Raw genomic sequence first — 22,932 nt, forward strand, 5'->3', positions numbered from 1 at the left:
ATATATCCAACTCCCCGACATTACCCTCTCTTGACCCAACCATTGATTTCCCTTGAATAGCTGATCTGTCCATGCCATCCTTGCCTATTAGTGTCTTCAATGTTCTAGATATTTGAAAGTCAAGAGGGACTCATGCAGCACCACTATCAGCAAGTAGGGGTTAAGTATACTGTATTTCCTTTAAGGGTCCGTAGGCACACTTGACAGCATCATAAGCCTATTCTTCAAGCTCCCTCCTTCAGCCAGCCACGTAGTTCTTGTTGGATTGTTGTTGGATGTTTCCACAGCCCTCGTTTGATTTCACATATTGGGTTGAACAAGCACTCTTGCCCAGAGAAACCTTTCAGTTGTGAATGTATCCTACATTTATATGCCTGGTGCCTTTCTAATTAGGCCTACATCTGTTGCAGTAGGAGAAGGCTTCTTTTGCAGGGAGCGAGGAGGATAATAAATGGAATCTGTGGGTGAGTATTACATCCCCTATGCAGACACCAGTCCTGAGCTGGAATTACTAATGAACAGACACAACCATAGTGGAAATATTAGGCCCTGTGTTGGAAACTGTTGGAAAACCTGCTCATATATCCATTATTGGCAGGACTCGCGGTGGTCGTAGATATAATTACAGTGACCTATTTCAAAAAACAACTTGGAAACCTCTAATAATTTGATATCAATGAGACAGAAACATGTAGTAGTCACAGACAATTGAATGTATACATGTGTACAAAGTGACCAAGTGAAGGACACTATAAACGATCATATACCAGATAGGATATATCAAAAGCAGTAAGGGAGCTTGCTAACTGCATGCTGAGTGTTGGAAATTATTCAGTTCCTTATATTAGAGAATTAAAGTGTGTGTGTCTGTGCAAGTGTGTGTGTATTCTGTTCTGCCTGACTTTCTTAGATCCATATCAAGCAAAAAGGCTTTTTTTAAAAAACAGTCTATATGATGCTAAGAAGTCATTGGGGTGAGTTTTTTCAAACGTCGTCTATTTATGTTCCAAATTGTTCTTCGAGTTAATTCTACCCTGAGTCATAGCAACCGGAGGCTGAAGTCTCATAGATCACGTTTACTGCTGCCTGACACCCCCGGATTTCGGGAATGGAGGGGTTTTAACAGCATCAAGGCCATGACTAAAGCACTCCACTCCTCTTGCCTTTCAGCTCTGCTATGATCATCTTCACAGGAAGTGTCTACACTGCAGATGGGTTCTGAGGGAAATGGAGGTTATGGTTTGTCCACTCACCTCTGACTTTTCCTTGGATCATCAGTAATTACAACACATTACTACGTATTTAAAGTCTTCTTTCAAGAGTGAATTATGGGACATTCAATGCCATCTAATCTAACAGCATATTCCCTATATACACTAAGGGTATGTTTGTAATTATTTGTTATCCACCCAGTTGGCCCACAGTTTATCACCCAAGCTTAATAGAAGTCCATAATGCTCTTGAGAGAGGAGAGACTGTTACATAAGAACAGATTCAATTCAGTACAAGCCTGAAACCGTACAAATGAAACCATTCATCACTAACCACTAAATTGTTCTTCAAGAAAAAAGTGTCTGAGGCTTAAAGCAATAAGGGTAGCCTGATATAAAAACTTTTCAAATCTATCAGTCCATGGAAGTGCTGCAATAACGGTCTTAGGAGTTAGTAACTCTCCGTGGTGAGAGACAATGACGTATTTTTCAATTAAAAAGACAATTAGATGGAGTATTGACCTGCTGGTAGAGTATGTTCAAGCTCTACTTCTACTAGGCAATAAAACAGTTCATAAAATTAAAGCACAGACATTTACCCAGTTTGTCGGAACATATTTAATTTGTTTGTCACTAATTTTTCATTATCCTGCTTCTAATTTGGTAATAGTGAAGGATAATGGACATTGTAGGCTACCAATGGAGTTCTCTTTGAAAGATAACTGCCCACAGACTGAAGTGGTACAATGTCAAACAGTAAGGCACTTGATTCTTGACTCAGCTGGTGCGTGAACATGGATTTGAATCTCTGTCTTTTGTCAATATAAAAATCCAGGACATTGTGTCCGAGCTGCGTCATTCTGGGATGTAGGAAATCTTCCGCACAATAGAGTTATCCTAACAGTGAACGAGTGAGAGAACACACCTCAGGGACGAATCCGTAGAGACAAACCACTCTCTATTTAACTTCAAATCTTGTACCACCACTGCACACTTGACAGATGTTACAGTCAATTACTGTGAGCCAAGATAAAAGCTTTCATCCCAGCCTTAATTGCTTGCTTTGGGTTTTGGGTGTGACATGCTACATTTCAAGCTGAAATGCCTTGCAGCGTGATTACATTAAGGAATGCACTCCCACCATGATGATGATACACTGATGAGTCATAATCATGCTGTGCTTATGCAGAACGTTGCTTACATTTAGCACACATTGGACAGAGTCATTCTGTAATGTCTATGCATGATAATTACATTTGGCTTTCTTATTTACAAGTTTTATTCTTTAATCAGGAGCTCCTTCAAAGTGAAGCAGAGGCAATTCCTGTATGCAAATGCTGCCCAGGTCAAATTCCAGAGATGCAAGGATCTCTGGGGGCTCCCTCTTTCTCCTCTTTCTCGCTCACTCACTCTCTCTGCTTCATTGATATTCTATTACAGTATGAGTTACTTCCTAGAGGAAAAGGAACAATCTGCCAAGAACAGTTAGGCCTAAATCAGTGGAGGCTGCTGAGGGGAGGACGGCTCATAATAATGGCTAGAGTGGAGTCAATGGAATGGTATCAGACGTGGTTTCCATGTGGTTGATACCATTCCATTGACTCCATTCCAGCCTTTACTATGAGCCATCCTCCCCTCAGCAGCCTCCACTGGCTTTAATGGAGAAAATAATCCTCTTTCGTGTGTACGCGCAGCACTGTGTGCTCTATCTTCATACAGTTTCATATATATTCCATGTACAAACGTGGTCAGATGCATTCAAGAATGTAACGCTACAAGGTGTGAAACAGATGAGGGTAAGCGCTCTGAGGACAAGGGAGGCTGCAGGCTTATTGATTGGTTGCCACGACAATTCAGAAACAAGTACTGAGCCTTTTAGAGCGTCATTGGAAAATCCTCAAAAAATCACAAGACAAACAATGCCTTTCTATAATCATATCAGTGCAAAACAGAGAGCCTGTAGTTCAATAATGATATTTACTGTCTGTACTCATTGTAATGCCAGTGAATGAAACATGGGAAATTATTGCCTGCCATTGAAAGAATACCATCAATGGAGTTGGTGGATGTATCGAACCACCATTTGGAGAGATAATTATAAAATGTGTATGATGGTGAGCCTGACTAGAAAGGTCTTAGAAAATGCTTCATAAGAATTGGGTGAGACTGAACCTGTGACTGTTAGTATGATAATAGTCATTTTATTAGACATGCAGTATACCTGAAGTGGGATTTAGCTAATTGAGGCTCCTCACGTCTTGCACTGTAAATTAGTTCTACTCTTGGCATGATAATAGTTGCTGTCTTCTATTGAGATCGGATGAGCTCATTTCATTTTCCAACCTTCAGAATGGATGATGTGTGAAACTGACCACTTTAGAGCATTGTTGTCCGACTACCTTTTACTAACAAAGGCTCTCAAAACGAACACACAAAGCATTTCTAATGTGAAGTGTGTGTCACGTGTGTTTCCTCCTATTATTAATGGGTGAACAAGAAAAGGATACATACTCCATCCTGGCAATTAGATGGGCAGTGTGCATGTTGCCAAACCTAGCATAGCAGAGAACACAATGAGCTGTGGTGAGACTGTTTACAACTCCTTATTGCTTTTCTAAACGTCTCAATACTGTACTTATGAATACTGATGTAGGGACTGAAATCCCATATGGGGATAAAAAGCAATTCCCATGAAAGCAATTGCTATTCCCCCAGGCGGAATTTGCTTTTACTTAGTCATACTGAGAGTTAGAGACCTTGAACATCTACAGTATATGGGCTAAGATACCCATGAGGTGGTGAGCTATTTGTTTCACTGGAAAAATTGTTATTAAGCTGAACCAATTGAGCTTTTAAAGCATGGTCTGTTAGAGCTTGAATGTTTAGAACACACAATATTTGCTCATCTTAGTTTAAACAAATTGCTTATGAATAGCTACTTTACATGAACGTACCTTTCATAAAAAATACATAAGGATATGTTTAGGGTTGAACCGGGTTGTGCACATGAAGCTTGGATTAGGGTTAGATATGTTACCAATAATAGCATTAAATACTGCAACATAAAACATTTTATTTGATGATTGATATTTACATCCACTTCTAAAATGTTGAGCCAATATTTAACCAAATACATAATCTCATCCAATACACATAAACAAGTTAGAGAAGAGCATAAAGTACAGACATAAGGAAGTGTCACAAAGGCAAAAACAAATCATACAGAAAGCACATTGCATTTTGACAAAATGACCAGGTATAAAGGGCAGTTCTAAATATAAAATATATATATTCTGGCCTTTTGCATGAAAATCAGTTCTGCTGGTGGAAAATTGCATTTCTTTGAATTTCTAAATGGGAGGGTAGTTCAACACAGCAGTGAGGTAGTACACAAGCTTTTAAGGAGACTCGACTAGAAAAGGGGAAATCAGGAAAGTGAAGAAAGGAAACAGAGAAAAGAGAACGTTGACTTCATAGAGTTTAACAGACAGATGAGCTAATACAAGTGAATAGAGGTCATAAAGGATAATATAGTTAGCAGCATGGCATTTACAACAGCAACACAACTCTTAAGTGACTGAGTGCAGTAAACATCAGAGAGAAACATGCAAAAAATACAAATATGTGCAAAGCAAAAAGATAACACCACCAGCCTAATACATTTGAACACATATCCTATTCATAGGTTGCACCTACATCACTTGGTCGCGCCATGCCGTTGTTATGAGCATTCTCAAGCCGCCCTCTGCCATAGTGGTGCCGAAAAGTTGTGATAAACACAGTCATTCTGAACGGGGAGGGTAAATGACTGCTTCATCTAAATTACAATGACGTTGCTAAAGTAGGAAAATATTTAGTAGGAAACAACTTTGCCATCATTATCATTTCATAAAATGTACTTTTGACAGAGGGTAATGTTGTCATTAACTAGCAAAGTTTGTCAAAAAATAGCTAGCAATGCTAAACTCAGCTAGCTAAAATCCAGTGATCTCCACTCAATCTTAGCTTGCTAGCTAACGTTATTAATCAAGTCCATCTGATGACATCAAAATGATGACAAAAGGTCATCCTACTAATTATTTGCCTCATTTTGAAATGTAATTGTATTTCCAAGCCATTGTAATGCACTTGATGATATCTTCCTCAGCGCTCATTGATAATGCATAGAGTAGAATGCTCAGTCGGCATCAGTTCTAAAACAAATGTTCAAACCAATATTGTGATGAAACATAGGTGCAACCCATAAATTAAATGACTACTATTCTAATTTAAAATTATATATTTGAACCATTCTCATGTTTGTTTCTTTAAGGATCATGCTCTCTTTACCCTCTCATCAAATTCCCATTTGTCACCATCTCAAATACTGTCATCAGTGAGTTTCCCTTTGAGGTTGGAATACAAAGTCTTTGTTATAAGGCAATCTGCACAGTCCTTTACCATAGGCCTCATCTTTCAAGACTGTTTCTGGAAATGGCTTATAGTTGCTTCTCTCGGCTCGGCGATGGGCCGGCTGCTCATCTCACAGTCATTTTGTCGTACATTGTCCTCATTCATTTGTGACACTTCTGTGGACCCCGCCTGGAACCCAGGCACTGTGTTGGCTACATGTACCACGTGCACTTTGTTCCTGCCGTTCTTACTGAGAATGCAGCTGAACACCTTCTTGAAGCCTTTCCGAAAGTGCTTGGACACCAAGGCGTACACAATGGGGTTGAGGCAGGAGTTGGCGTAGGCCATGCAATGAGAGAGGATCCTGAATGCGTATGTGGTCTGGTTGAAGGGGAAGTCTCCGTACAGATAGCATAGGATCACCACATGATAGGGCAGCCAGCATATGCAGAAGAGCACTGTGACGATGATGATCATTTTGGTGACTTTGCGCTTAGCCCTCTTGGACTCTGACATCCCGTCCAGAGGGTCCACAGCAGTCCACAGGTACTTGATGGTTCTGGTGTAGGACAGGCTCACGATGAGCACAGGGATCACGTAACCAAACACAAAGGTGCATGTGTCCAGCACCTTGCGGTTGTACTCCTCCCAACCTGGAACACAAACGTTACTGTTGGCGTAGTCTATGAGGTCGTAGTAGCTCAAATACGGTCCTGCGAAGTCAATGATAGTCCCCAGATGACTACCATGGCAACAACGGCATTACAGGGCGTTCTCAACTCTCTAGAGCGAAGAGGGTAGCGAATGGCCAGATACCTATACCAAACAGAAAAACTTAGTTACATATTCCATTAAAACATAATGCCATGAATCAACTGAGTGTACAAAACATTAAGTAACACCTTCCTAATATTGAGTTTTACCCCACCCACCATTTTGCCCACAGAATAACCTCAATTCGTCGGGACACGGACTCTACAAGGTGTCGAAAGTGTTCCAAAGGGATGCTGGCCCATGTTGACTCCAATCCTCCCCACAGTTGTGCCAAGTTGGCTGGATGTCCTTTGGGTGATGGACCATTCTTGATACACACTGGAAACTGTTGCGCATGAAAAACCCAGCAGCATTGAAGTTCTTGACACAAACCGGTGCACCTGGCACCTACTACCATACCCATTCGAAGGCACATACATATTTTGTCTCGCCCATTCAACCTCAATGGCACACATACACAATCCACGTCTCAAGGCTTGAAAATCCTTCTTTAACCTGTCTCCTGCGTTACATCTACACGGATTGAAGTGGCGTTAACAGGTGACATCAATAAGGGATCATAGCTTTCACTTGGATTCCCCTGGTCAGTCTCATGGAAAGAGCAGATGTTCCTAATGTTTTGTACACTCATTGTATGCTGTTTGCTTTATATGTGTAATTGCAAGTCAACTGGGATTTCATTATACTCCACCTTCTAAATGGAATTAATTGTTTTTGCTGTTGTGTTGCACAAAGACGTACAAATATTATGAGCGCTTGCTTCTGGGGCTTAATAGAAAAGCGGCACATTGGTGCTGCAAATGGAACTCATGAAAGGGCAATCAGTGTGTGTGTATATTGTTCATCCCAACCTGGCAGTGAAATAATTGCTGCTGGGTATCATAGGTCTCAGCTGTAGCCTGAGTGGATGCTCATTGTTCACATAGAGGACATCTATCAAATGAATGTCCCCCTCCAAAAGGTAAACAACACCAGGGTTTCTGCTCCCTTATTTAATGTAGGGGGAAAAAAGACCAGCTATTTTCACTGGGCTGAGCATAGCGAGGTCCCTGCAGAATAAAAGTCATCCATTTATGCAGGAAAGAAGAATATGTCCATTTCATGTAGGTAACACATTATTGGTCTTTTACTGTACTGTACTTTTACTGTACTCAATCACAGATTCAGCCTCAATTTCAGGTCGAGACCTACTCTTTCATTTCCACATTTTAATACAGATAAAATGCCCTTCCCTTGATAACATGAATACTGGGTTTCATTAACATGACCAACAGGGTTGCCAAAAAATAAAAACCTGATTTAGCATTCTCCCTATCTCCCTATGCTCTGTGAAAATGTCAAGGCTATTTTGTAATAATGACCAATGGATGACTACAGTATAGGTTACTGCCGTGTGCTTTGCTAAATGAGCGTCCATCCTCTTCTGTAGAGAGAGCATTGGGCGCTTGTATAGAGAGGAAGTGTTCTGGACTTTAATGTGGTGAGGGAAATAGTGACCTTGAACTCTGTACTTTAATTGGCATCGACCTTCAGAGATGCTGCACAGGTTATGTGCAGGTTAGAACTCAGCCGAATAAAAATGACAAAATATTTCACAAATTAAGTCTATTCCTATCAGCTCCTTGAAGAAAGAAGAGAGAAAGAAGTACTAAGCCAAAATTAGAATAAAGATATTCTTATGGAATCTGTATACATGTAGAAATATTTGTATAGATTATTTCAATGTTTTGACATTTTAACGTAAAATGAGACATTAGCGAACAAGAGCTACAGCGTACATACCTGTCGACCGAGACGGCGGCCAGCGTGAAGCTGCTGGCGTACATGGTGAGGTTGATGAAGAAGTGGACCACCTTGCACATGAAGGAGCCGAACACCCAGCCCTCCAGGGAGTAGATGGTGGCTTGGAAAGGCACGCAGAAGATGATGAAGAAGAAGTCGGCCACGCTGAGGTTGAGGATGAACAGGTTGGTGGTGTTGTATCCCACCTGGCCGCTGCGGAGGAGGACGGCCAGGACCAGACTGTTCCCAATAGTGCCCAGCAGGAATATGAGCGAGAACACCACGGGCACGATCACACTGGTGGGATTCAGCTGGTAGCTGTCCGATGTGTTCCAGTGCCCTGCTGTTTTGCTGAAGTCTTCCAGATCTGACATTTTGGGAGTACTTTATAAGTTCTGTAAAAGAATAAGGGAAGTACATGATGTGTTTAATGCTGCTGAATTATGACTGCAATGGGGCTACAGGGACTTTAGGGAACACAAGACGGATCATTGTTGAACGTATGGATTCACAAATGTTTTAAAACCAATTCATTCCAATGTTCAAACCACGAGGATAGGTAGGAAAGTTCATTAAATATTTCTGGTTCTCATAACACTACAATTTCTATTATGTCTCATGTCCCGAATCCCTACATTGCGCAAATTTGAGCAACTATTTCCATTTGGATGTGTTATTTTACAAGAACGGTAGATTGTGTTCCAACTGTGAGGATAAAAATGTACTCCTAATAGATTTAATCATGAGTCACCCTAGTAATGCTGTAATCACAGTGACATTGCAGAAATTAGTGATGGTTCCACAGCAATTGAGAGATAAAATAGTTCTGAAGTCAAAGGCTGGTGTTCAGAAAAGCCAACAGACTATGCTTCCATGGTATTTTCAAATTAATCATGTACAATAGTTTGATGATGGTTTCACTGGGACTGATGAAAGAATTGTGAGACCAAAGCCGACCCGATAGAATTCCTTCCAATATACAACACTACCTATAGCAAGTATGATAGCTAATCTAATGCTTCACTAGTTATGTGGAAGGGGAATATATCAGTCAACACAGAACACAGCATGCAGTACACAGTGTGAGAAACACTCCAGCTCTACAGCTCTATTGTCATCAGGCTCTTGTGCTAACAGGCGATTGAATAGGAAAAGGTGAAATGGTTTTTCTTCCACGTCAACAATCACCAGAGCTGCGGAGAAGAAAATAAAAGACAACCATGTATTTTCATAACAGGGAGCCGGTGCATGCTCAGACCTGTCCACTCCACTTGTGTCTTTTCCGTAGCCTTCCCACCCAAAGTGACCTGGTTAGCCTCTTGCATGGCATGAAGATGCATACATCCATTGGCTGCTAAGCCATGCCAGCAGCAAGGTCTAGTAAGAAATTGAGTAGGGAGAGATGTTGCTTTCTGATGGACAGGTCTCAATAAATCATGTGCATAAAAATAAGTAAATCAAGAAATCTTTGGGACCCCAAGGGGTACACTTTTTGTTTGATGCCCTAGCACTACACAGCTGATATCATCAAGTCCTCATTAAGCTTTGTGATTACATTGTACTGTATGAAAGCTTAAGGTAGGCCTATACAGTGGAGGCTTGTGTGAGTCTACAGTTCTGCAGTCATTATCTTATTTGTGAACTAAACTAGAAATAAAAATACATACTGTACTTCCTAACCCCATGCAGATAGTAAATCAGTCTATATATGAGTACCATGCCTACTGACGTCATTGGACCATTCTCACTCTATTTTTCCTGTTCAATGTTCATGTTGGATCAACGATGAGTGTTGGTAAATTGCCACTTGCTGTAAGTGCCACTCTGGACAGAGTATGGCTCATCCTCCAAAATACAGCAGAAGCTGCTCGTGCAATCCACCATTTCACTCACTGTAATTCATATTTTTGCATTTTTTTCCCCCTCTGAGATATAGTATGTCACTATCGGGATCTATCATGAAAGGAGTAAAACATTGATGGTGTTGTAGATTTTGCAGTTATTGTGTAGGTTTCAGTTAAGCTAGTTTTCTCTACCTCCACTGAGGTCCAAAACCTACTTGTTATCAGAGATTTGTTATCGGTTATACCATTAAACCACAGGAAAAATAGGTTACAATAAATCTGTTAGCTTGGATGGTACTTGTCTAGCATAGATTTGACAGCTCTTAGAAAACACACATTTCTCAAAGCAGAGCTGTACCGCCATATACCTCCACCTCATAGATCTCCATCAGCCTACACCAGACCCATCACTCCTCATAACCAAACTGGACTTGATCCAGCACAGGACTGACTGATCTCTACCGTACCATGAACATGACAAGTCAGATGTCAAAACAACAGCTGCTGTAACCAACTTTAAATTGCCATGACAGAGAGCAACTAATTGGCCAAAACATTTGATCTGATATGACATTATTGTTATTACAGTTTTACATATTTGTGGCAGAGGATTCAAGTCCCACTTTAAAATAACTAAAACTGTAAAGGCCTTATAGCACATTCACATCGTCTTAAAACAAACTACTTAGATTCTTCCCAAATCGTTCATAAGTCATACTACATTAAGGGTGATATGAAAGTACATCTGGTGATTTGTCATTGTGCAGCATCCTGCCTTTCTCACCTTTTACATTGCACGCCGTTGGCTTGATCTCCGGGTTAATATAGGGATCATGAAAGCTTTAAAAGTCATATTTTGTCAAATCACTGTCAAATTATTACTACATCAGCTGAAAGTCAGGTATTTGATGTAGCCTAGGAGTTAGCATGTTGGGGCAGTAACCAAAAGGTTTGCTGGTCGGAAAACCTGAGGCGACAAGGTGAAAAATCTGTCGATGTGCCCTAATTTGCTCCAGGGGCGCTGTACTACTATGGTTGACTCTTCTTACATATTTCTCATACAGACCTTGGAGCAGTACTATAGCATACAGGAAACCCCTTTTAAAATGTCTCATTCACTGAATGCTTTCTGGCTCGTAGAAATGGGAAACAGTCTCTTTCTACCTCCTATTAAATCTCTGACAGACTCCATATGAAATCTCATTGGAATATCTGGGAGATGAAAATTACAGTGGCAAACACGGACTTAACCTGGGAACACAAACACAAAGAAGCAAACATAGTGGAATGAGCACATACAAACATACCTAAAATCTCCAATAATCAAATACAAAAAAAAGAAAAGAATTTTACATCACATTCTACTTTGCTGTTGCTGTGGTACCACAACAACATGTACAGTGTTGTGCCTTTTTAATGTAAATGAGGTTTTTGGAGAACAGGATTAAATTTAATATATCCGATAATAAAAGCATAGATTTTCCTAACACAACGTCACATTCGTAATCAATGTTCCTCACATATTGCCAATACGTGACCTTAAATAATAATGAAAAAGCAAACTCTGGCTAATGGCCGATTACCAAAAGAGGAAGGGCGGTTATGTGAAATACGCCAATTATTTTTGAATAAACTCTGAGGTATCCTCAATGGAGTTGTATGAGACAATAAGTAAGTCATTCTGGTATTTAAATCAATGCTCTCTAGCCTACCACTTTAGCTTTACTGCTACTGTCTATATTCCATTTCCAAGATGTCTCATCACTCCTGTTGTCAAGAGTCAGAGCCCAGACTCTCCTCACCCTCAGTAAGCTGAACTCTCAAGGGGAAACAATCTTGACATACATGTCATTTGAGTTTTGCAGTGGGATGTCTGATGAGTAGCAGGAGCTGGCTGACAGGAAGAGCAGCATGACAGCCAGCCTGAGAGGCAGGCAGAGAGGACGAGCTAGAAGAGCTATCGAGCTAATCCCTTAGCTTGTGTGAACCAACAGTTGGAGAGGATGCAGAATTTGCCTCTCGTCTTGAGTCATGATGATGGTTTTGTTTGGAATTACAGCAGTGTTGGACAATAAGAGGAGGGTAAATGACGGGATATAAAATAAACATACGATTTTCTGCCTTTCCTTGTATGGGCTATTGCAGCAGACGACTACACCGGGTTCCACTCAGCTAAAAACAAGAAGAAGCCGCTCCAGTGGACATGTGATCACCAACACTGGACAACTGAGGAGTGGAAATACGTCGCATGGAACATGACAGCGAGTCCAGTTTACTTGAGTGGCCTGCACAGTCCCCAGAGCTCAACCCAATAGAGTGTCTTTGGGATGAGATGGAATGGGCTGTTCGCAGCATGAATGTACCGCTGGCCAATCTGCAGCAACTGCTTGATGCCATCAGATCAGCATGGACCAACATCCCTGTGCAACGTTTCTGACACCTTGTAGAATTCCCCAAAGAATTCAGGCTGTTCTGGAGGCAAAGGGGGTCCGACCCGGTACCAGATGGGTGTACCTAATAAATTGTCCGGTGAGTGTAGCTCAGTGGAATAAATATGTTTATAATGAACAAATGTAATTAAACAAAATGAAGGTGAAGACACAGACAACATGTAACCAAACTTCTGAAGCCCATTCTCATTGCAACAGTAAGAGTAGGTCGTTTCCATCTAGCATCCCACATTTCAGTGGTCGGCTGTTATACACCTCCTCAAAACATAATATGGTACATGGTAAATGCATGTGAAACCTTTTGAATAATTGCTTTATAAATATTTGAAGGTGTTTGTGTATGAATGTAGACACATCATGCAAATTAGAAGTAGATGCATTTGGGGTGATCTTTACTTACCAGGATGACTGGCAAACGATATATCCGTTGTTCAAATGTGCTGTTTATGTTTGTTGTGTTCTGCTACCCTCAACAGAAAAACAATTCTGCTCATGCTAATATCTGCTCCATAGCCTGAGCTCTCTCTCTCCTCCCTCTCCTCCGTTGCACATTGATATTCTGCCTGGATCTCTCTCTCTCTCTCCCTCTCTTCCTCTCCCTCCCGCTCTCTCTCTGTCTGTCTCTCTCTCAGTTCAACCCTTCCCTTTCCCCCTCTCACAAAAGCTCCTCCTCCACATTTAATTGAAAGTTCACACTTCACTGCAGAAGAGGTGCATTGTGTTTTACACACTACCGTCCATACTGGAGCAGGGCATAACAACCACTTTTTATTATCAGCTGGTAGGATAAAGGAATAACCTCAAGTAATATTGTCAATGAGTCAAGCCCCTGCTGGACCCAGACTACGGCACTACGGCTGGAACCCATCAGCTATTAATTGTGGTGCAAAGTTTTCCATAAATGCATCATTAGGGCAACTTTGACTGGTAGCTTATTGTGAACAGTAGCTCAATACAGCTCTCTTGGATTGTTCTCATTAATGTGTTGGGGGTGCTTGTCTTTAGGGGCTTTGAACTCGTGAACTCAGAAAAGGGTGTTATATTAATTGTTTGGTTGTGAGATCAAGTTGCAACGTTAGGGAATATGGCTTATGCTTTATGCTTTTCTAAACTAAACCCTTTTGGATTACCAGATACAGCAGTTTGATAAAGCAGTCCCTAAGGAAACGGGGTCTCTAATCCACATATATTACATTTCAATGATTTGTTCAAATACATTTGTGTTGTGTGTGTGCTTTCGTCAATGCATGTATGTGTGTGTGTCTGCCCTGTGAGTGTTTACATCTAGGGTGACATGATATTGATATTCCGTCATCCGTAGGGGCTTTCTTAATCTAAATAACCCATTACGTTAGCCTTAGATGTATAAATCTGTTTGTAGAGTTCAGTCTCCAATCTTCCTAACATTTTGCTCTGTTTTTACTTCCAACAAGACATCATTAATTACTCACACCTTGTAGCCTAAGAAACTAAACTAAACTAAACTAAGAAACACTCACAACCAGCTCGTAATTACACACAGTTGGCTTGGTGTGTGTTATTATGCATTACAAAAATAGTATTATAGTTTTTTTGTAATAATGACAACAGTACATTAAGCACATCTAAGTGGGCAATTATTCAGCTGAACAGGAATTAAAGCTTGACCTCCCAAAGCAGCCTCTTAACCAGTTGAGAAGGAGGCTTAATGCTCTTGCATAAAAATACTGTGAAGTATGCATATTTGAGCATACCCTGTGCTCAAGAGTTGCTTTAAAGGTCCAATGTAGCCATTTACAGTATATCTCAATATTAAATCATTTCTGGGTAACCATTAAGTACCTTACTGTGATTGTTTTAAATTAAAATGGTCAAAAAGAAACAAACATAGCTTCTTAGCAAAGATTAGCTAACAGCAATTTCTCAAACAATACTTTTGATAACTCCATCCCACCAAAACAGGCTGAAATTTCAGGGGCGGCAGGGTAGCCTAGTGGTTAGAGCATTGGACTGGTAACCGGAAGGTTGCAAGTTCAAACCCCCGAGCTGACAAGGTACAAATCTGTCGTTCTGCCCCTGAACAGGCAGAACGACAGATTGACGGCCCACTGTTCCTAGGCCGTCATTGAAAATAAGAATTTGTTCTTAACTGACTTGCCTAGTTAAATAAATTAAATGAATTTAAAAACAGCTCTTAATTTTCACAATTTCACAGTATTATTCCAACCTCATAGTGTGTAATTATGTTTATAATACAGGAAAATCACGTTTTTGACTGCAATGGCCATTTAAAGACATGTTGTTCCAGCTGGTATGTCCTTGGTATTTACTAGAGAATGGTGTGGGCAAAATGCATACTCCTTCTGGTGCTTCCTTCAAGTAATTAATTGGTAATTAGCTGGGATTATAATTAATGATACAAAGAAACAAATGTATTGTAATTACTAAGCAATAACATTTTAGCAAATTATCATTTTAAAATAACGTCTGCCATTATGATTTTTTGTGATACATTTTTGTACTTTATTCTGTACGGTTAGGGAATACAATGCGTACGGAGGCAGTAACCAGACAATTTCAGGGAGATTACAGTGAGGAGATAGATGAGGAAAGCCAAACCTCTGAGGAAAACTCACATGAGGCTCACGGTATTGACCTTTTATTACCTCAGCACCACTTTATGCTTGGTCTGAGCGCTCCAGAGCTTTCTGTCCTCAGTTACAATACACCATAATATATTACCAGAGCCGTGCACAGACCTTTCAGGGGGCAGGTGCTCAAAATGAAACAAAGCCATCCAAGAGGCATCCCTCCCCTCTCCCCCTCCTCCCTTTGCTAGATTCTTTGGTTGTTGATATTCATAGTTCATATCTCGAAATTCATAACATACTAACTGCCTCTGTGGCCAAAAATGTTGTTTTTAGCATTAGGCATATTTATTACTACAACACACACACTCACTAATTGATACACACAACACACACTCACTTCTTACAATAACAAATTGTAAGAAGGTGACAGGTAGCCTAGCGGTAGTTGGCAGGTAGCCTAGCGGTAGTTGGCAGGTAGCCTAGCGGTAGTTGGCAGGTAGCATAGCGGTAGTTGGCAGGTAGCCTAGTGGTAGTTGGCAGGTAGCCTAGCTGTAGTTTGGAGGTATCCTAGCAGTAGTTGGCAGGTAGCCCAGCAGTTAAGCGAGTTGGGCCAGTAATCGAAAGGTTGATGGTTCCTGAGCAGATTAGGTGAAAAAATCTGTCGACGTGCTTTAGCTCTGGATAAGAGTGTGTACATAAATGCAAGCTAGTTACAGTGCATCTTAAAGACATGGTTGACATTGGGAAAAGAGGGTGGGCTATCAGCTGATTGTTGATGTAAATCTGCTAGTTAGCTAGCTCAACAATTTACTACTGAGCTGCTTGGAATTGTTTTAAGGAGGTCATAAGGATAATAAGGATAAGGATAATTTTGCTATTTGATTTTGAATTTTTAGACCCCCTTGAAGTATCCCCCCAAAAAACTATTATTTGATTAAACATTTAATTTAGCATTACAGTAAGCTATATGGAATTGTTTTAAGAAGGTCATATTAAGGATTATTTTTCTATTTGATTTTGAATTTTAAGACCCTTGAAGTATAGAGCTTTACTGCTATTAACCCATACAAGCACATTGAATAACAGATTCACTACACGGAACAACAGATAGTCCCCTAAAATATCAAAAGGAAGTTTGATCTCGAAGTGCCTGTCCTGAGAGATATAAGAATGATCAGGAAACATTTATTACATTTTTTGACATGTATTTAATCCCTTATTTTTGGTATTAAACAGGTTCCATATCAATACAGTGCATTCGGAAAGTATTCAGATAGCTTGACTTTTTCCACATTTTGTTACGTTACAGCCTTATTCTAAAATGTATTATATTGTTTATTTTCCTTATCAACCTACACATAATACCCCATAGTGACGAAGCAAAAACAGGTTTTTAGACATTTTTGCAAATGTATTAAAAATCTAAAACTGAAATATCACATTTACATAAGTATTCACCATACAAACGCTCCACACCGCGTGGCCGCGGCCACCCTAATCTGGTGGTCCCAGCGCGCACGACCCACGTGGAGTTCCAGGTCTCCGGTAGCCTCTGGAACTGCCGATCTGCGGCCAACAAGGCAGAGTTAATCTCAGCCTATGCCTCCCTCCAGTCCCTCGACTTCTTGGCACTGACGGAAACATGGATCACCACAGACAACACTGCTACTCCTACTGCTCTCTCTTTGTCCGCCCACGTGTTCTCGCACACCCCGAGAGCTTCTGGTCAGCGGGGTGGTGGCGCCGGGATCCTCATCTCTCCCAAGTGGTCATTCTCTCTTTCTCCCCTTACCCATCTGTCTATCGCCTCCTTTGAATTCCATGCTGTCACAGTTACCAGCCCTTTCAAGCTTAACATCCTTATCATTTATCGCCCTCCAGGTTCCCTCGGAGAGTTCATCAATGAGCTTGTTGCCTTGATAAGCTCCTTTCCTGAGGACGGCTCACCTCTCACAGTTCTGGGCGACTTTAACCTCCCCACGTCTACCTTTGACTCATTCCTCTCTGCCTACTTCTTTCCACTCCTCTCCTCTTTTGACCTCACCCTCTCACCTTCCCCCCCCTACTCACAAGGCAGGCAATACGCTCGACCTCATCTTTACTAGATGCTGTTCTTCCACTAACCTCATTGCAACTCCCCTCCAAGTCTCCGACCACTACCTTGTATCCTTTTCCCTCTCGCTCTCATCCAACACCTCCCACACTGCCCCTACTCGGATGGTATCGCGCCGTCCCAACCTTCGCTCTCTCTCTCCCCCGCTACTCTCTCCTCTTCCATCCTATCATCTCTTCCCTCTGCTCAAACCTTCTCCAACCTATCTCCTGAATCTGCCTCCTCAACCCTCCTCTCCTCCCTCTCTGCATCCTTTGACTCTCTATGTCCCCTATCCTCCAGGCCGGCTCTGTCCTCCCCTCCCGCTCCGTGGCTCGATGACTCATTGCGAGCTCACAGAACAGGGCTCCAGGCAGCCGAGCGGAAATGGAGGAAAACTCGCCTCCCTGCGGACCTGGCATCCTTTCACTCCCTCCTCTCTACATTTTCCTCCTCTGTCTCTGCTGCTAAAGCCACTTTCTACCACTCTAAATTCCAAGCATCTGCCTCTAACCCTAGGAAGCTCTTTGCCACCTTGCCACCTTCTCCTCCCTCCTGAATCCTCCCCCCCCCCCCTCCCTCTCCCTCTCTTCGTCAACCATTTTGAAAAGAAGGTCGACGACATCCGATCCTCGTTTGCTAAGTCAAACGATACCGCTGGTTCTGCTCACACTGTGCTACCCTGTGCTACCCTGTGTGCTACCCTGTGCTCTGACCTCTTTCTCCCCTCTCTCTCCAGATGAAATCTCGCGTCTTGTGACGGCCGGCCGCCCAACAACCTGCCCGCTTGACCCTATCCCCTCCTCTCTTCTCCAGACCATTTCCGGAGACCTTCTCCCTTACCTCACCTCGCTCATCAACTCATCTCTGACCGCTGGCTACGTCCCTTCCGTCTTCAAGAGAGCGAGAGTTGCACCCCTTCTGAAAAAACCTACACTTGATCCCTCCGATGTCAACAATTACAGACCAGTATCCTTTCTTTTCTCTCCAAAACTCTTGAACGTGCCGTCCTTGGCCAGCTCTCCCGCTATCTCTCTCTGAATGACCTTCTTGATCCAAATCAGTCAGGTTTCAAGACTAGTCATTCAACTGAGACTGCTCTCCTCTGTATCACGGAGGCGTTCCGCACTGCTAAAGCTAACTCTCTCTCCTCTGCTCTCATCCTTCTAGATCTATCGGCTGCCTTCGATACTGTGAACCATCAGATCCTCCTCTCCACCCTCTCCGAGTTGGGCATCTCCGGCGCGGCCCACGCTTGGATTGCGTCCTACCTGACAGGTCGCTCCTACCAGGTGGCGTGGCGAGAATCTGTCTCCTCACCACGCGCTCTCACCACTGGTGTCCCCCAGGGCTCTGTTCTAGGCCCTCTCCTATTCTCGCTATACACCAAGTCACTTGGCTCTGTCATAACCTCACATGGTCTCTCCTATCATTGCTATGCAGACGACACACAATTAATCTTCTCCTTTCCCCCTTCTGATGACCAGGTGGCGAATCGCATCTCTGCATGTCTGGCAGACATATCAGTGTGGATGACGGATCACCACCTCAAGCTGAACTTCGGCAAGACGGAGCTGCTCTTCCTCCCGGGGAAGGACTGCCCGTTCCATGATCTCGCCATCACGGTTGACAACTCCATTGTGTCCTCCTCCCAGAGCGCTAAGAACCTTGGCGTGATCCTGGACAACACCCTGTCGTTCTCAACCAACATCAAGGCGGTGGCCCGTTCCTGTAGGTTCATGCTCTACAACATCCGCAGAGTACGACCCTGCCTCACACAGGAAGCGGCGCAGGTCCTAATCCAGGCACTTGTCATCTCCCGTCTGGATTACTGCAACTCGCTGTTGGCTGGGCTCCCTGCCTGTGCCATTAAACCCCTTCAACTCATCCAGAACGCCGCAGCCCGTCTGGTGTTCAACCTTCCCAAGTTCTCTCACGTCACCCCGCTCCTCCGTTCTCTCCACTGGCTTCCAGTTGAAGCTCGCATCCGCTACAAGACCATGGTGCTTGCCTACGGAGCTGTGAGGGGAACGGCACCTCAGTACCTCCAGGCTCTGATCAGGCCCTACACCCAAACAAGGGCACTGCGTTCATCCACCTCTGGCCTGCTCGCCTCCCTACCACTGAGGAAGTACAGCTCCCACTCAGCCCAGTCAAAACTGTTCGCTGCTCTGGCCCCCCAATGGTGGAACAAACTCCCTCACGACGCCAGGACAGCGGAGTCAATCACCACCTTCCGGAGACACCTGAAACCCCACCTCTTTAAGGAATACCTAGGATAGGATAAGTAATCCCCCCTTTAAGATTTAGATGCACTATTGTAAAGTGACTGTTCCACTGGATGTCATAAGGTGAATGCACCAATTTGTAAGTCGCTCTGGATAAGAGCGTCTGCTAAATGACTTAAATGTAATGTAAATGTATTCAGACCCTTTACTCAGTACTTTGTTGAAGCACCTTTGGCAGCGATTACAGCCTCAAGTCTTCTTGGGTTGGATGCTACAAGCTTGGTACACCTGTATTTAGAGAGTTTCTCCCATTCCTCTCTGCATATCCTCTCATGCTCTGTCAGGTTGGATGGGGAGCGTCTCTGTACAGCTATTTTCAGGTTTCTCCAGAGATGTTTGATGGGGTTCAAGTCCGGCTCTGGCTGGGCCACTCAAGGACATTCAGAGACTTGTCCCGAAGCCACTCCTGCGTTGTCTTGGCTGTGTGCTTGGGTTCGTTGTCCTGTTGGAAGGTGAACCTTCACCCCAGTCTGAGGTCCTGAGCGCTCTAGAGCAGGTTTTCATCAAGGATCTCTCTGTACTTTGTTCCGTTCATCTATGCCTCGATCCTGACTAGTCTCCCAGTCCCTGCCGCTGAAAAACATCCCCACAGCGTTACGCTGCCACCCCCATGCTTCCCCATAGGGATGCTGCCACATTTCCTCCAGACGTGACGCTTGGCATTCAGGTCAAAAAGCTCAATCTTGGTTTCATCAGACCAGAGAATCTTGTTTCTCATGGTCTGAGAGTCTTTAGGTGCCTTTTGGCAAACTCCAAGTGGGCTGTCATGTGCCTTTTACTGAAGAATGGCTCTGTCTGGCTACTCTACTATAAAGGACTGATTGGTGGAGTGGTGCAGAGATGGTTGTCCTTCTGGAAGGTTCCCCCATCGCCACAGAGGAACTCTGGAGTTCTGTCAGAGTGACCATCAGGTTCTTGGTCACCTCCCTGACCAAGGCCTTTCTCCCCTGATTGCTCAGTTTGGCCGGGCGGCCAGCTCTTGGAAGATTCTTGGTGGTTCCAAACTTCTACCATTTTTGGTACCCTTCCCCAGATCTGTTCCTCTACACAATCCTGTCTCGGTGCTCTACGGACAATTCCTTTGATCTCATGGCTTGGTTTTTGCTCTGACATGCACTGTCAAATGTAGGACCTTATATAGACACATGTGTACCATTCCAAATCATCTCCAATCAATTTCATTTACCACAGGTGGACTCCAATCAAGTTGTTGAAACATCTCAATGATGATCAATGGAAACAGGATGCACCTGAGCTCAATTTAGAGTCTCATAGCAAAAGGTCTGAATACTTACGTAAGTAAGGTATTTCTGTTTTTGTTTTAATAAATTTGCAAAAATGTCTAAAAAACAGTTTTCGCTTTCTCATTATGGGGTATTGTGTGTAGATTGCTGAGGAGCTTTTATTTATTTAATCCATTTAAGAATAAGGCTCCAACTTAACAAAATGTGGAAAAGTGATCTGAATACTCAAGGGGTCTGAATACTTTCCGAAGGCACTGCATGTACTTCCATTCATTTTCTCAAATGGTATTGGGGACCTTCAGAGGAGTCTTGTGAGGCCTTTGGGTGTCCTAGAGGAAAACAACCAATGTGTACGTATTTGTGAGGGTTTCACCTTTCCAGAATAGTTTGTAGGCCAAACAGTTCTGACACTACAGGCGATTTTGTGAGAAGACAGATTTTCGGGATGTCACGTGGTCTGACAAACATCGCTCTAGCTCTGTCACCTTTCACCACAGATGCGGAAGTGCGACATCGTCAGATGTGGTGGATTGAGACGCATCCAATTATGCTAATTAGATTTCCACAGTGGGGCGTGGACATCGACTCTATGGGGTTCATACTGCATTTTAATAGCAATGGCATAGGTGGTACTTTGCCATTACACTTCTTGAGATTTCAGAGCGTATTGTTGTTAAGCATTGTTACAGTATTCAGAAAGAAACGTCATACGGTACAATTCAACGTATGACTCAAGGTTGCCTAGGGAAGCTTTTGTTGGCTGCAAAGAGCTTTTAAATGATAAGTCAACATGTTGTGGGCAGCTTTGCAGTACATTGCATCATGATGTATTTAGTGAATAGTAAGATGGGTGTCTGTGGGTGGGGGAAGAAAACACTAAAGTATTATCAAAGTGCCCATGGCTTATGAAGTTGTGCGGCAAGGTACAGTAAATCAGCATTCTGAAATGCCTCCTAGGTTATTTCATGGGCAGGTTCCCATAGCAACCAAAGAAGGGTCCTTTTCACAGGACACTGATCAGATCGTTAGCACTTTATGCTTCGTACTGGATTTATCTGACACTTCAGATTGATTTGGCATCAAGAGCACAGCAATCAGTGAGATCTTCTTCTGACATTCATGTGTTGTGTAATCGAATTAGCATGAAGTACCCACTCGTTGTTAAAAGCACTGCGATACAGCATATATGGGATTTATTCCAACCTTCTATTTCTTCCCGAAACTTTCAACCTCCCATAGGTTCTCATCTCATATAATACTCACTCTAATGATGGGGTTAAGAGGAGCCAATCTTTCAGAGTAGTTAGAGGTACTGTATGTACTGTAAATCCTTAATCAGCAAATTTTATTCCAGTACTGTATGGTTGGAGTATGCCGATCTGTGCCTGCTTGTATGCAGTAATATCAAACAGGAAAATAATCACAATACATTTTTTGATTTGGCCAGTGGTTGACATGATACTTCTCACTATTTTAGTTCCAGTCAACGTCAACACACTAACACTAAAATAGATGAGAATAATTAGACCGGGATAAAAATTCTCTGTCGATTAGCCAGTTGAGGTACATTACAACTAATGAGACTCAACCTTTCATGTCCATAATGCCATTAAAGCAGACATGTCAGAGGATTCTGTTCACAGAGACATTTTTTAAAAGCAGGCTGAAAAGGATCCTCATCACAGTCATTGTATAACCCATAGAAAGGTATATTTTGGCTCATTATTGGGGCTATTTTCCAGAAACACACCTATCTCCCATCATGATGAAAGCATAGGAAGTTGAAGTAGTAGCTGCTTTGATTAGGACAGGACAGTTAGAGGAATACCTGCTCCAATCTACAACAGAACATGTGACGAAAACGCAGAGGCTGATTACCTCTTTCCACATCAGTGTATATTGTGCAGTACCTTGGCAAGCACCTCGAAACTGGCTGCATATGAGTTCTCAATTGACTGAGAAAGGTTGAATAACATAAACGAATGGTCACAATCTCTGTCTTCAAATGTTGTACAGTAGAATTGTGAGACAGATAATCGTCTCATGAGAATTCTGTCCTGAGGTAGTTCTCATTGCGTTTCTTCCCATTTGGAATGTAGCTGAACCTGTGTCCTCTGAGGTCAACAGCAGTGTCAGCTCGGATCATGTGATTTCATTTAGGAGCTAACCTCACACTCTCACCCAGGAATTGTAAGTGTTAGAAGAAGATATATGACCACTGAAGTATGGAAAGAGAAACACATTTGACACTATTTGGTTACATTGAAGATGTTAGATTGGTTACA

General features: G+C 42.6%; 1 protein-coding gene across 1 annotated transcript; it reads right to left on the reverse strand.

The window, feature by feature from the left end:
• Window positions 1-4,289: 4,289 nt before the first annotated feature.
• LOC124000730 (galanin receptor 2b-like) lies at window positions 4,290-13,021 on the reverse strand. The gene is given in 4 exon segments (XM_046307310.1): window positions 4,290-6,325; window positions 6,328-6,419; window positions 8,160-8,554; window positions 12,854-13,021. Coding segments are annotated over 3 exon segments (1,125 nt in total). The 5' UTR covers window positions 8,534-8,554; window positions 12,854-13,021; the 3' UTR covers window positions 4,290-5,666.
• Between the last annotated feature and the right edge of the window lie 9,911 nt (window positions 13,022-22,932).

The sequence above is a fragment of the Oncorhynchus gorbuscha genome, linkage group LG16 (genome assembly GCF_021184085.1).
Source record: "Oncorhynchus gorbuscha isolate QuinsamMale2020 ecotype Even-year linkage group LG16, OgorEven_v1.0, whole genome shotgun sequence".
Classification (NCBI taxonomy): Eukaryota; Metazoa; Chordata; class Actinopteri; order Salmoniformes; family Salmonidae; genus Oncorhynchus; species Oncorhynchus gorbuscha.